Below are 16,515 nucleotides of genomic sequence, written 5' to 3' on the forward strand. Positions count from 1 at the left end.
AAGATTAATTTAAACCCATCCCAAAGTGATCTCACTCAAATTAGTTCCAAAACACATGTGGGTAAGGTTGGATCTAAACCCATAGTATTCGGTCTCATCTTAAACCCAAGTAGATCCCGTCCATATTGCTACCTCGACTTAGAATACTCTTAGTCCCTAACATACTTCAAATTTTAGGTAGAAATGTATTATGATTTTTTGCAAATTTTTTCCTAATAGGAAAATGGTAAAATTTAAGAAACAGGGAAGAGGAAAGAGAACTTCAATCCAAGAACTCAAAGTGTCGAGGCCTTAATCAGTAGAAATGTGTTGTGCATTATGATACGTAGCACAATTGATGCTAATGCACTAAAAAACAGCATCTTCCACGGAGCTTATTACCATTATTAATATCTTCATTACTATACCTGGCAATTGGGCGGGTTGGGCGGGTTTTGGACGGATTGATATTGGATTTTCATTTAAATGGATTACACTCAATCCACCCAACTTTAGATTAGGTTAATTTTGGGTTGGGTCATATTGGATTGTCTCAAACCCATGACCCAAATATGACCCAATATATTCAATAATAGATTTTGATACATAAACTCTCTTAAATATATTAAGTCCAGTTTTCTCACCCTTTCAACTTTCTTGCAAGTTGATTCGCATGGACATAAAAGAAATCAAGTTGCTTGCAAATTGCAGTAATTGAATAATACCATTGGGTATTGACACCTATGCCATCTTATCATGATCCTTACAATGATATATATATTTTTTTCTTGGGTGCATGCATGGCTACCAAGGAAATGGGCGGCCTAACTTCTAAATAAAACAATTAGCGCGTTATGTGGATTAGTTAATTAGTGTTTGACGTAGAATAGAGCATCATTTCTATAACTTGTTTATTTTCTCGCAATTATTACAGAAATATTAATTCACAAGTAAAATAATTGTACAATGCATAAGGGTTGCACTAGGTTTAGTTTCTACAAAAGCAATATATTAGATCAACAAAAGTTACTTTTTGAAAAAAATTTAGTTTTAAATTCTTTTGTTTATTTAAAAAATAAAAAACTTAGATGAAAATTAATCTAGAACATTAAAAAAATTAAGTGTGTATGGACGTTAGCTATTGAAAAAAAAAAGTGCATTTCACATATAGGTCTGTAGTGACACACCCTAAAAATGCCGCTATATCTAATACATACACTAGAAAAATAACTAAAAGAAAAAAAGAACACCCAGGACACAACAACACAAATTTAAAATTTACTGCTTCATTTGCGCATAGCACAACAACACAAAACCGTTATTTTATTACTAAGTCACCTGACGAGTGACGACTCGTTATCATAGCACGATCCTCAATTAATACTTCCTCTACCCTATTTTGATAGTTCTAGTTCTTTTTTTACACAGTTTAAGAAAAAATAATTAAGTTTATTGGAAAAACAAATTTGGATTGCTATATCCTTACATTAAATAAAGTTGGCTGTTCATATATCAATATATTTTGGAAAATCTAAATGCATTAAATAAGTAGGTTATATTCAATACTGACAATCTATATTAAATAAGGTAGTTTATAGTAATAACAACTTATATTGAATAAGGATATTTTAGAAAAATTAAAAGAGATATATATTTTTCAATTGAAAAGTAGACTAAAATTTGAAACAGATGAAAAAAGAAAATAAAACTATCAAAGTAGGACGGAGGGAGTATATCTTTAAATTAACCTTTTCAGAGTACTAGCAAACGGTGGTCTCAAGAAATTTGGGTTGGCAGAAGATAGAGGTGATTTAAAAAAGGATGCTATTTTACCCGTTCAAAGTCTAAGGGCTGACTTTCCAAATTGCTGATGCCCGTTAAGCTGTCCAAGTGGAAAATAAAATATCAGTCAAAACGCGCGACATCTGCTCGTTGCCTAAGCTAATCGTGCCTATATAAACCGGTTTTAGTACACAACTCAAAAGTATTCAATAACAGACCTTATTCAGGAAAACATATTTCAAAGCTTCAAATCAATTGATCATCGGAAATCAAAACAAAGGAATAGAAGGTTCAAGAAATGGCAGCAAAATGCAATGTTACAAGTGATCTCAGCCGTGCCGATTTTGGAGGGGACTTCATTTTTGGAAGTGCATCGTCTGCTTACCAGTAAATTAAGATCTTGTTTGATAATTTAATTCAGTTACTAAATTTAATAGGTTCAAATCTTAACATATTCATATTTGTTTGATAACAAAAAAATATATAAAATTTGAATTAATTAAGTGATACTAAATTTCTAAACAAAACTTGCTCCAAAAAATAAGTGATAAGTTGTTCACTTATCACTTACTGCGATATACACCAAAATGTGTCAGATTTAGTATTTAATAATTCAACAATTTAATAGATTCAAATTTCAGATTTTAGATTTCAAGTTCCAGTTTTTAAACTTCAGTTTAAGTCATGTTACTACTTAACTATTTGGGGTAGTATACATTTTTCATGTTTGATATTTCTACTTATTGTAGTCATTGATGGAAGTGAATTCTTTTATATAACTTTAAAAAATTTGAAAATTTCACAGATATGTTTGTAAAATTTAGACCTTGCCCCCTTAAAATTTAGATATTGTTTTATATCCTCTTAAACTAGTTAACATTTTCGCTTATACCTTTGACCAAATTAGCTTGGGTTAATTCCACTTTATCCCCCCAAACTTTGGACGATTACCCACTTCAGTCCCTAAACTTCAAAATGGGACACTTAAATTCCTAAACTTATAAATACCTCTCACTTAAGTCCCTAAACTTATAAAATGGGACACTTAAATCCCTAAACCCTTATAAAATGGGACACTTCGACCACCAACGACATTCAGGATTTGTTAACAATTTTCCTTAAGTGGAAGGTATTTATAAGTTTAGGGATTTAAGTGTCCCATTTTGAAGTTTAGGGACTGAACTAGATAATCATCCAAAGTTTTGGGGGACAAAGTGGAATTAACCCAATTAGCTTTGCCCCTTAAGCTTTTTGCCAAAAATGCATGACAACTATTGTACTTGAAAAAGAAAAGATTATATAAGTCCTAGAAATTTTGGAGATAGTTTCTCAAGTCATGGACTGGTTAAAACATGAATGTTTTCTTGTCACATTTTTCCCTTTTTTGGGTGATAGATGGAAGGTGCTGCAGAAGAAGATGGCTTAGACCCTAGTATATGGGATAAATTTACGGAACAAAGACCTGATAAAGTGGTCGATGGAAGTAATGGAAATGTGGCTATTGATCAATATCATCGTTACAAGGTAAAGTTTTTCAACTTCCAAAGTACCATGATCTATATATGATTGCTCAAATGAGAAACTTATACCAATTAAAGGATGTAGGAATAGTTGAACATTAAATTGGAGTGGAAAAACGGGCACGACCATTTAGTGCTACTAATATTCAAGCTTTTCAATATTGCAGGAAGATGTCCAAATGATGAAGAAAATTGGCTTAGATGCATACCGATTTTCAATCTCCTGGCCCCGAGTACTGCCTGGTAAGCAAGAAGAATTCAATGGTCAAACAAAAGAAAAATGAACATTTGAAATATCTGTTGGGCTCAGAGAGAGCCAAACTCGGGGAGAATTTAACCATGAGTTAGAATGGGAACCACAACCATGGGTTTGACACCACATCCAACCCAAAACCTTAAGGCATTGGGTCTATGGATCATTTCCACATATATGTTCCTCATTCTACTCATCTCTTTCCGATGTGGAATATTGATTCACACTTGATATCCCAACAATCTCCCCTTCAATTGTGAATCTCTTCCATATCAAACCTCTCTCCCTAGCCTACCACTCCTTCAAACCCACTTCAATCTGGAGTGTACGATTCTTGTTTCAAGAGCCCACATGCCCTTGCCTTACTGCAGGTCTGCATGATTTTTTTCCCCGCTCTTATCCAAGCCACGCCTTACCACTCCCACTGGCTTTTTATCCTGGAGTCACTGCCCAGCCGAACCATCGGCTCTGATACCACTTGTTAGGATCCAAATACGGAATAAACAACTATTGAGATATCAAGTGCATAATAATTTAATGACAAATAATCCATAAACATGAAAGATAAACGACACACAATATTTAAGATGATTTGACTTCATGATTGAGCCTACGTCCACGGAGAGAAACCTGTTCTTTATTATGAGAGGAAAACCCTATAAAAGAATACAACTTGAACCCAAACCCAACCCTTATATACCATTTCTCATCTTTCAAGAACCCTCTCTCACACCCCATGTATAAGGCTACATTATGCCCCTTGTGTCTTCTTGTGTGTCTCTTTGTGTATCTTTGTAGTATGCCAATTTACCTATTTATAAAGAGCATTACTGTCAAAAAACTAAATAACAATTGAAAACCAATACTATTTCCTAAACTCATATAGAGTAGAAAATAGTATCTAATTCTAGCTAAATAGGGCTTTACTTGACTAGTATTTCAAGTAACTAAATCCAATTAGGAAACTAGTTACTTCCCACACCAAATAGGAATCTTGACTAAAAGAAATTAAGTCAATTTCCTAACAAATCTCCACCTTGGCGAATATTTCTTTTAGCAAACACAGCAAACCATCCAAAAACTCCATTTGTCTTTTCCCACCAAGTACCTTAGTGCCTAGTTACATACTTGAATCAATACAGTCCTGACACCAAATTGATTCAATCAGCAAATGAACATATGTAGTTACCCCGAGTCCAACCTCCAGTTGACTCGTGAGAAGGTGTCTCAATTCACCATCTCCCTTTGCAGGATTTCTTCTCACCGCCACTTGCAATCTGGGATCCCCTTCTGAGAGCTCTAACCCTAACCATTGAAGCAATCAAGTGGTAAAGTCACCATACTTCTTCCCATCCTCAGGACTGTCTCGCCACATGTGGTTTTCAAGACTCCACCTAAAACGAAAAACTCGTACCTGTCAGAGTCTTCTGGCGCATAGAAATTAGATCTCCTTGTTTCTTTAGGACACGTGCTACACCATCCAAAAAACATAACCAAAATCTAAAATCCACCGGGATGAAGTATCAACCGTTGGAGGTGTGAGAAAGTCTCCACCGATTCACGTCCAAAATCAACATTGAATTTCACCTTTTTCTTGACTCTTGAATCACTTGCCTAGATTCACCGTCAAACATCTCCATACTTTTCGACTTTCATCCTTCACCATCAATGCTTTTTGCCAAACCATTAAAACAAGGATACCACCCATTAAATTGTTCAATTGGTGACAGCTACCAATCCACTTGATCTCAATAGTTAACCAGGATCCAACCTTGAACAACCAAGCTCTTGATCCAACCATTCATTTTATTAGGATCCAAGTGCTTGAGAGCAACCCAATCTCGTAACCAGGCTCTGATACCACTTGTTGGGTTTTGGGAGAGCCAAACTCGGGAAGAATTTAACCATGAGTTAGAATGGGAACCACAACCATAGGTTTGACACCACATCCAACCCAAAACCTTAAGACATTGGGTCTATGGATCATTCCCACTTATATGTTCCTCATTCTACTCATCTCTTTCTGATGTGGGATATTGATTCACACTTGATATCCCAACAATAAAAGAAATATTCGCCAAAGAAATATTAGGCTGAATACAAGATAAATTTAAACATCATGCATATATACAAGATAAATTTAAACAAGCACTTGAATAACAAGCCTCTGATCCAAACTGAAATAATAGGTGGAAGACTAAGTGCTGGTGTGAACAAAGAAGGAATCCAGTACTACAACAATCTTATCGATGAGCTCTTGGCAAATGGTAAACACTACATCTTAGTTCCTTTTTATTTGTTTTTGATGGAAAATCGTTAAAAAGGTCTCACAAGGATGCCTATTTTATAAAGATGGCACAGATTGTGTGGAAGGCATTTCTTATATATTATTTTTTATTCCTCAGAGTACCCCAAAAAAAATGTATGTTTTTTCACGAAAGTCACTGTAAGTTTTGTGACACAAAGAAGTTCGAAAATTTCACTGTATTGGTAATCGAAGCATCCAAACATGCTCTTTGAAACGAACTTTTCAATTTGTCAAACTTATGCCATAGCATAAGTTTTTTTTGGGGGGAGGGGTCAACTTAAATACAAGCAATATGAACACTATTGCAGGTATCAAGTCTTTCGTAACTCTTTTCTATTGGGATGTACCACAAACTTTGGAAGATGAATATGGCTGTTTCCTCTGTCGAAGGATAGTGTAAGTGGTGTAATTCAGTCTTGTACAATTTCATCAATTATTTAATAACATATTGCTTTTGGGGAGGGGGAAAAGGATGGGTTGGATGGTTCAAAGGAAAGGAGCGTAAGTGAGGTCTCTTTGTTCCAACCCTCACATTTACGCTAAAAAAGAAATAACATATTGCTTCATATTAAATACATGAAAAATAAGCTATAATAGAGAGACACAGAGAGAGAAGATTCGTATACCATGTTCTTAGCCATCAGGTGATTAGTATATTACACTAAACTAATGTAAATGGTGCATTGTATGTAGGAGTGGGTATGAAGATATATACTATAGGTCTATTTGGGAGGTAATATCCAAAGTGATCTCCTCAGCACGAAAGCTAAATTTTGATATACAATTCGAAGTACCCAACTGGCAATTTAGCCTACATAATTGTTCCATAGTAAATTCTTTTCTCTAACTTTATATTTACCTTCTTTGGACTAATCATTTCTTTCTAGATATACTTACTCCTCTATTCTCTATCGCCACTTCCCTTGACTCTTTTTTGTTAGGCATGTCGTGTCTTCCACCTCAGCTAATTGTATAGTAAGCCTACCAATGTAAAGTATTTCACTTAGGAAATAGAATTTAAAATGTTGATTAGGGCAGCTTTGAACAATAATATATCTGAAAGGCTAATCCTAGCTACCAATAAGCGGTAAAACCTTCATTTCTGCATTAGATCAAGGAAGCCTAAAATATTCCTACATGTTTACAAATTTTTAGATCTTTTATGTGATTCTATCTGATAAGTCTACTCCATCTAACAGGGATGACTTTCGAGAATTTGTTGAGTTATGTTTTTGGGAATTCAGTGATCGTGTGAAACATTGGATCACAGTGAATGAGCCATGGACTTTTGCCTATAATGGCTACACCACTGGTGGCCATGCACTCAGCAGGGGTGTATCGATAGCCGAACATATCAAAGAAGGCAATACTGGATGCAGATGCAACTGTCTATTTTCAGGAATCCCTCTGGATGGTAATCCTGGCACAGAGCCATACTTGGTAGCACACCATTCGCTACTTGCTCATGCTAAAGCTGTAAAAGTGTACCGCGAATACTTTAAGGTAGGCTATTTAGCTAGATGAAATTCTAAGATTGCAAAATAATTTGACATGTAAGTTACATCTAAAGTCCAAAGAAAAATTCGATATCGATGTTTAGTTGTAATATTTTTGCAGGGTCAAGAAGGAAGATAGGAATAACCCTAGTGTCACAATGGTGGGAGCCTCTTAATGATACTCCACCAGACAAGGAAGCGGTTGAGCGGGCGGCTGATTTTATGTTCGGATGGTATATATATGCCACAATCGTTAGTTTCAATATGCAAGCTATAGCCAAGCGAAGGGAAAAACAAATTTATGATATTATTGATCTAATACAAATCAGTTAGAGCTTTGATATAACATAAAACTTTAGTTGCTTTTGATTATCTAATGCTTCCTTCATATGCAGGTTTATGTCACCAATAACCTATGGTGACTATCCAAAAAGGATGAGGGATATCGTGAAGTCACGTCTTCCAAAATTTTCAAAAGAAGAGAGCCAAAATCTGAAAGGGTCATTTGATTTTCTTGGATTGAATTATTATACTTCTATATATGCTAGTGATGCATCCGGGACCAAAAGTGAACTTTTAAGCTATGTCAATGATCAACAAGTCAAGACTCAAAGTAAGTTCTTGGAATTCTCTAGTCGTTGATCATTTTCTTGCTCGCCCTCTTCTTCTTCTTTTCAAACCTGATTCTTACTTTTGTTTCATTCTGAAAAATTTTACAGCCGTAGGTCTTGATGGCAAAACAGACATCGGCCCTAGGGTAAGAAAAACACTAATTTCCGATGTGTCCAGGCATTGGCTAAAAATATAATAATACAAGCACTTCTAGTTGTAGTGATTTGCCAATCTTTGGTACATTAATATACATTTATATTATTAATGCTCAGCAACTAACCAATTTTATATGATCTAATTCCAGGCTGGTTCTACATGGCTGTACATTTATCCTCTTGGGATTTACAAGCTCTTGCAATATGTAAAAACACATTACAATAGTCCGCTCATTTATATTACTGCAAATGGTAATTAATAGGCGAGTGTTAGCTTCTTCATCATTTTAAAAACAACATGATTACAAGAATTATGAATATTATGCAGAAAATTGACAAAACTTTATTTGCATTGTTTGATAGGTGTCGATGAAATAAATGATCCTGGTCTGTTAGGAAATTGATTTAATTTCTTTTAGTCAAGATTTCTATTTGGTGTGGGAAGTAACTAGTTTCCTAATTGGATTTAGTTACTTGAAATAGTAGTCAAGTAAAGCCTTATTTAGCTATAATTAGATACTATTTTCTACTCTATATGAGTTTAGGAAATAGTATTGGTTTCCAATTGTTATTTGATTTTTTGGTAGTAATGTTCTCTATAAATAGGTGGATTGACATACTACACAAGAGACACACAAGAAGACACAAGGAGTATTATGTAGCCTTATACATGGTGAGAGAGGGTTCTTGAGAGATGAGAGATAGTATACAAGGGTTGGGTTTGGGTTCAAGTTGTATTCTTGTATAGGGTTTTCCTCTCATAATAAAGAACAGATTTTCTCCGTGGACGTAGGCTCAATGGTGGAGTCGAACTACGTTAAATATTGTGTGTCGTTTATCTTTCATACTTGTGGCCTGTTCCTCATCAAATTGTTATGCACTTGATATCTCAATAGTTGTTTATTCCGCGTTTTGGATCCTAACAAGTGGTATCAGAGCTTGGTTGTGAGACTGGGCTGCTCGAGATTCGTAGTTGGATCCTAATTAACTATTGAAATCAAGTGGATTGGTAGCTGTTACCAATTGAACAATTTAATGAGTGGTATCCTTGTTTCAATGGCTTGGCAAAAAGCATTGATGGTGAAGGATGGGAAGTCAAAAAACATGAAAATACTTGATGGTGAATCTAGGCAGGTGATTCATGGGTCAAGGAAAAAGTGGAGTCCAATTTTGATTTTGGACGTGAATCGGTGGAGACTTTCTCACACTTCCAACGGTTGATACTTCATCTCGGTGGATTTTAGATTTTGATTATGTTCTTTGGGTGGTGTGGCACATGTCCCAAAGAAACAAAAAAATCTAATTTCTATGGGTCAGAAGACTCTGACAGTTACGAGTTTTTTGTTTTCGGTGGAGTCTTGAAAATCACACATGGTAAGACAGTCCTGAGAATGAGAAGAAGTATGGTGATTTTACCACTTGGTTGCCTCAATGGTTAGGGTTAGAGCTCACAGAAGGGGATCTCGGATTGCAAGTGATGGTAAGAAGAAATCCTGTAAAGGGAGATGATGAATTGAGACACCTTCTTACGAGTCAACTGGAGGTTGGACTCGAGGTAACTACACATGTTCATTTGCCGATTGAATCAATTTGGTGTCAGGACTGTATTGATTCGGGTGTGTAGTTAGGCACCAAGGTACTTGGTGGGAAAAGGAAAATGGAGTTTTTGGATGGTTTGCTGTGTTTGCTAAAAGAAATATTCGCCAAGGTGGAGATTTGTTAGGAATTGACTTAATTTCTTTTAGTCAAGATTCCTATTTGGTGTGGGAAGTAACTAATTTCCTAATTGGATTTAGTTACTTGAAGTAGTAGTCAAGTAAAGCCCTATTTAGCTAGAATTAGATACTATTTTCTACTCTATATGAGTTTAGGAAACAGTATTGGTTTCCAATTGTTATTTGATTTTTTGGCAGTAATATTCTCTATAAATAGGTGGGTTGGCATACTACACAAGAGACACACAAGGAGAACAAGGAGTATCATGTAGCCTTATACATGGGGTGTGAGAAAGGGTTCTTGAGAGATGAGAGATGGTATACAAGGGTTGGGCTTGGGGTCAAATTGTATTCTTGTATAGGATTTTTCTCTCATAATAAAGAACAGATTTCTCTCCGTGGACGTAGACTCAATGGTGGAGTAGAATCACGTTAAATATTGTGTATCGTTTATCTTTCATACTTGTGGCTTGTTCCTCATTAAATTGTTATGTACTTGATATTTCAATAGTTGTTTATTCCGTGTTTTGGATCCTAACATGGTCTTACTGTCTCAAGAGCTCGTATTGATAAGACAAAGATCAAATATCATCAAGGTCATCTTGCATGTGTGAAACAAGCTATGGATGTGTAAGTTTCCAAGATGAGGGACTTGGTATTCCAAATTTGGACAAATTTGTGTGCATATTGTAAACTTTGGATTTTTTTTAGTTGCATTTTGCAGAGACAAAGTCGATGTCAAGGGTTACTTGATATGGTCATTACTTGACAACTTTGAATGGTCCGAGGGTTCTACAGCTCGTTTTGGGATTATTCATGTAAACTTCAAAGATAGAAATGCAAGATATCCAAAGGAATCAGGTTTATGGTTCATGAACTTCCTTGCTAAGAGCAATGCTGTCAACCATCCATCTCCGACAAAGACAATTAAAAGAGCACTTGAAAATGGAGGATTAGTTGATCAAGAAAAGCCTAGGAAGAAGATCCTCAAAGCTTGAGCATATATATTATTTTTTCCGGAATTAGTTCAATATTTGTAATGTTTAAATCACAGGTTAAATTAGACTTGTTTTTGAGATAACAGATGTAAGATATGATGGTTTGTAATCCATTTCTACGGTTGTCAATTTACATTTTTTTTAAAAGTGTTACGCTGTCTATTCTAACTTGGTTCCATGTCTTGATTTGAGGTACAATTTCTTTGTTTCTGATTTCGGATCCCCTATATATTCCGGGATTTTTGAAACATACAAGAAAAAAATGAAATGAATTCCCGGAGGAAATGTTTTCTCTCATTTTGTCATTCTAGTTTACAATAAAATGGTTCTTATTTACTTTGACAAATATCCTAGTTGTCAGTTTGCCCTTCACAACGTTTTATTGGTTATACTTTCTTAAGATAATCTTACTACAATTTTTTTTTTCAAAAAGAAACTTTCTATCGATTCATATCACAAAAGCAGCATTTACAATGCAAGGTGGAAAGTCGTCCCACCATGTAACTGTATCCCCCGAAAATAAAGATAACTTAGCCAGTAAGTGGGCTGGAGTATTTCCTGTCCTACATACATGTGCAATCCGACATTATTGGAATTCATCCCCATGTTTTCGAACTTCGTCTACCACATGCCCTACTGAGAGATCCACTTCCCTGCTATTAAGCCTTTGAACCACATTGACCAAGTCACTTTCCAGAATGAATGCACCTATTCCAACTTCCTTTGCCCACTGCAAACCAATACTTACTGCAACCAACTCTGCTAACTCAATAGACAACATCTTGCCAATTCCTTCAGCCATTGCAGCCATGATTTCTCCATTTTCATTTCTGACTATAATACCAATTCCTGCTTTTTCTTCTGACCACGCTGCATCTACATTAATCTTCAATAGATTTCTTGCAGGAGGTTGCCATTTCTTAACCAATTCCTGTCCTGCCCCATTTTCATTTTTCTTTTTCCTTTGATTAAATTCCCGCAGATATGCCCTTACCCAGTCCACTGTCACCTCTGTCTTCATGCAAATTCCCTCAAATAGGAGCTTGTTCCTTGCATGCCAGATCATCCAAAGTGTCATTACAAAACTCTGCATTTCTATTTTATCACCAGATTCAAAAATAATTCCCATGAGTTCCTTCATGCATGATGCTTAATCTCTTGAAAGTCTATGGACAAGTCTGTGAGCTCCCAAATTTGTCTTGAAAATTTGCAGTCAAAGAAAACATAACGATCATGTTCCTGCGGTTCTCCACACCAAGGGCATGATGAATTAAAGCCCTGCATCTTTTTCTTCAAATTCACCCCTGTGGGTAAGATATTCAAGCTCAACCTCCATGCAAAACATTTAACCTTCGGAGGAACATCCATGTTCTATAATGCTTTCCAATATTTCTTTTCCTTCAACTTGGATGATGGTTCCATCTTTCCTCTTCAGTGCTGTAATAGATCCATGATCATCCAATACGCAGATTTTACAGAGAAGCAACCATTCTTGCTATAGTGCCATATTACTTGGTCTTCTGGCCATGAGTCACAAAAGGGGATTGAGCAAATGATCTCAGCTTCATGCACAGGAAAAACATTCCTAATGATCTCCTCTTTCCAACGACAACTGTGATGATCAATTAGCTCTGAAACCAATCTTGCATTCAAGATATTCTTAACAAACAAAGACGGCTTAAAACCATACGGAATAGGCAACTATGGATCCTCCCATATTCTCACCTGATCACCCATGCCAATTCTCCATCTTAGACCCATTTTGGGTATTCCTTTGCTCTCCCATAAGCCTTTCCATATTTCTGATGATCCCACTCGATGAGGAAATTTGAAGTAGGAAAATATTTGTCTTTAAGCACTCTTGCCACCAAAGAATTAGGCAATTGAATAATCCGCCATCCCTGCTTTGCTAAAAGGGCATAATTAAAAACAGTAATGTCCCTGAAACCCATGCCTCCTTCCTTTTTAGATTTACACATCCAATCCCAACTTTTCCAACAAATCTTTTTCTCGTCTCCTTTCTGTCCCCACCAGCATTGTCTGACCATTGTTGTTATTTCTTTGCATAGTCCCTCAGGTAATAAGAACCAAGACATTATGTAAGTTGGGATTGCTTGAGTTACTTCTTTAATCAAAATTTCCTTCCTTGCTTGCGATAAAACTTTCTTTTGTTGGATTGAGTTGTAGTAGTTGGTAGGTAAGGTTGTAAATATCCTATTAGGAGTTAATGTGTATCAATTAAGGATTTGATAGGTGTTAGTAGTTGGTAGTTGGTAGGACTCTAATTACTACTCTTGTGTAATCCTATAAATAGGCACTTGTATATTTGTATATTGATAAGAGAAATACATGAAAAACTTCCCCAATCTCTCTCTCTCTCTCTCTAAAAGCTTCTCTCTTCTTAACATGGTATTAGAGCAGGGGTTCTAGGATCTCTGCTCCAAAGTGTTACTCTGATAATCTTTGAGCAATAACCATGGCCGAATCGTCTGCGGTCATGAAAGGTGAGAAATGATAGACTGATATAGTTCTAGAGGACTTGGCCACCCGAATGATGGAAGTCTTGAATAGATGTCAGAAGCCTTCACCGAGTACTGATTTGTCTACAATTCAGATTGGCATTAAGTTGGACGACACCAACTATGCCTTATGGTCCCAAGTTGTCGAGATGTATATCTCTGGGAAGGACAAGTTGGGATATATCAATAGTGAACTCCCTCAATCCTCACCGACAGATCCGACATACCGACGGTGGTGGATTGAAGATTCTATCATGAAAGGATGGCTGATAAACAATATGGACCAATCTTTGATCGGTACTTTCATCCGTTTTCCTACAGCAAAAGCAGTATGGGATGCTGTTACTACTACATACTTTGATGGGGCCGATACATCCCAGTTGTATGAGTTGAGGCGGAGGGTGACTAGGATAAGCTAGCGGGCCAATTGAGAAGTACTACAATGACCTACAAGGCTTGTGGAGAGAAATATACTTCTGTCGGCCGAATCCAATGGAGTGTGCTACCGATATCGGAAGGTATAACTCTCTCATTCAGGAGGAGAGGATATACACTTTCCTCGATGGGTTAGATGATCGATTGGATCAGATTCGCAGTAATATTCTGCGACTGAAACCTTTTCCGACAGTAGAAGAGGCGTATGCCTATGTTCGATGTGAGGAAAATAGGCAATCGGTGATGCTGACAGGGAGAGATAGTCCAATAGACACTGTCATAGCATCTAAGGGAAAGAAAAAGGAGCCGATCATAGTGCCCTAATCTGCGATGCCAACTGGGAAAGATAGCTATATTCATTGCAGTAGGAAAAGGCACACATAGGATACGTGCTTCAAACTGCATGGATACCCAACTTGGTGGAAAGAGCACAAAGGGCAAAATTGACGGACTGATCGATTAAATATTGCTGATCAGGACGGAAGCTTCGAAAAAGTAGCTGTTGCAGCTGTTGATACAACAACAACAGCTACTGTCCTCAACATTACCCAGGTGCCTTCTACATATTCTGCTGATCAACATCAAGGTATGTGCTACCCCAATCGACGTGATAGTAATTGAATTGTTGATTCAGGTGCCACCGATCATATGACCTATGATCCCAATGATTTCTCATCAGTGACGAAACCATGACAGTCGATGATCTCCAATGCTAATGGTGTTCAGTATCCAGTTACAGGAGCTAGGACTGTTACTTTATCTCCATCTTTGTCTCTATCAAATACCTTATTGATTCCTTCATTGTCAAATAAGTTATTATCAGTGAGTCAAATAATTGCTAATCTACATTGTGTAGCACTAATGTATCCAACCTTTTGTCTTCTTCAAGATATTTTCACAAAGGAGATAACCAGTCATGGTACTAGGAGAAGGGATCTATATTACATTGATGATTTCAGTCTCAATAGAGCCAATCAGATAAAGAGTGCTGATAACACCACAGAGCGAGATATCCGGTTATGGCGTCAGTGACTAGGACATCCTTTTTTTGGGTATATAAAGCACCTATTTCCAAACCTCTTCTCAAATATTAATACTACTGATTTGAAGTGTGAGGCCTGTGTATTAGCCAAGAGTCATAGAGTCCCATACCCTATCAATTTGAATAAGATTGATACTCCTTTTGCTTTAATACATTCTGATATTTGGGGGCCCTCACCGATTACTTCATCTAATGGAGTTCGTTGGTTTGTAACTTTTATAGATGACTGTACTCAAATGACTTGGCTGTATCTGTTGAAACATAAGAATGAAGTACTTGATATGTTCAAATCATTTTGTTCCATGATTCGTACACAGTTTTCAGCTACAGTTAAGATTCTTCGATTTGATAATGGTGGTAAATATGATAATCGGTCACTACAAGAGTTCTTTAATGCCAACCGTCTTATTCATGAAATATCCTGCACTCAAAATCCACAGCAAACTAGAGTAGCAGAGAGGAAGAATCAGCACTTACTTGAAATAGCAAGAGCATTACTAATCGGTGTCAATGTTCCGCGCCGATATTGGCCTGATGCAAGCACAATGGCAGTCCATGTGCTGAATAGATTGCTTTCAAAAGCTATTAAATTTCAAACCCTGCTGCAAGCACTATCTCAGCATTTCACTCTATCATCGATCCTAATGCTTCCACAAGAGTGTTTCGTTGTGTGGCATTTGTTCATCTGCACAAGAATCAACGAAATAATCTTGATTCCTGTGCTGTTTGGTGTGTCTTCATAGGTTATGCAGTGCAAAAAAAGGGCTATCGGTGCTTTGACCCACTCACTAGCAAGATGTATGAGACAATGGATGTCATATTCTTAGAATCAGAAACATTTTTTTCATCGGCATCCAATTCTTCTCTTCAAGGGGAGATAAAGGATATGGAAGAAAAGAATTGGCCAGGATTAGCATGCATGGCCTGCTGATTCTACTACCGATGCTGTTGCTACTGATTCTTCTACTGATAATGATGATGGAAATACTGATGAGCATGATAAACGTGCTGCTGCTGATTCAGATGGTGCTGATATAAAGGGTGTTGATGATCTACCAGCTGCTGATATAATCCCTTTTCTCCTCAATACCTGACTGTACGTCTCCTGAGAATATCCCTGAGGTAAGTACTCTTGCCGATCCTACTATTATTTTGGATACTACTGCAAGATATGTATTACCTGACAGATCCACTCGTGGCAAGCCACCGTCTCGGTCCTCTCCAGAGACTCATATAAAATGATCAAAGTATTCCATTGCCAATTACATGTCTACTCACAGGCTTTCTAAACCTCTTGAAACCTTTGTGAATAATGTGTCAACAATTGATATTTCAAATGATGTGTATGCTGCCTTCAAGGATCCAAATTGGACTCAAACAATTAAGGATGAGATGTCGACATTGCAGAAAAATGACACATGAACTTTGGTCTCACTGCCAGATGGGAAGAAAACGTTGAGATGCAAATGGGTCTTCACAATCAAGTATAAAGCTGATGGATCGATTGACAGATATAAAGCTCGACTCATTGCCATGGGATATACTCAGACTTGAGGCATCAATTACCAGGAGACGTTCTCACCAGTGGCTAAATTGGATACAGTTAGAGTACTGTTATCCCTTGCAGCAAATTTGGATTGGTCATTGCATTAGTTTGATGTGAAAAATGTCTTTCTACATGGAGATCTTGAGGAGAAGGTT

The 16,515-nt window shown here is 36.7% G+C and overlaps 2 protein-coding genes across 2 annotated transcripts; one reads left to right on the forward strand and one right to left on the reverse strand.

Moving 5' to 3' along the window:
- Positions 1–2,059: 2,059 nt before the first annotated feature.
- LOC113693332 (raucaffricine-O-beta-D-glucosidase-like) lies at positions 2,060–10,818 on the forward strand. Its single transcript, XM_072053718.1, has 13 exons — positions 2,060–2,147; positions 3,155–3,285; positions 3,449–3,524; positions 5,724–5,801; positions 6,151–6,238; positions 7,042–7,345; positions 7,474–7,571; positions 7,734–7,951; positions 8,058–8,095; positions 8,255–8,357; positions 8,469–8,486; positions 10,360–10,450; positions 10,545–10,818. The coding sequence occupies exons 1-13, from the start codon at positions 2,060–2,062 to the stop codon at positions 10,816–10,818; spliced, it is 1,605 nt and encodes a 534-aa protein (XP_071909819.1).
- A 586-nt stretch (positions 10,819–11,404) lies between these two features.
- LOC140008826 (uncharacterized) lies at positions 11,405–11,947 on the reverse strand. Its single transcript, XM_072053719.1, has one exon. The coding sequence runs from the start codon at positions 11,945–11,947 to the stop codon at positions 11,405–11,407; it is 543 nt and encodes a 180-aa protein (XP_071909820.1).
- Between the last annotated feature and the right edge of the window lie 4,568 nt (positions 11,948–16,515).

This window comes from Coffea arabica, chromosome 6c (assembly GCF_036785885.1).
Source record: "Coffea arabica cultivar ET-39 chromosome 6c, Coffea Arabica ET-39 HiFi, whole genome shotgun sequence".
NCBI lineage: Eukaryota > Viridiplantae > Streptophyta > Magnoliopsida > Gentianales > Rubiaceae > Coffea > Coffea arabica.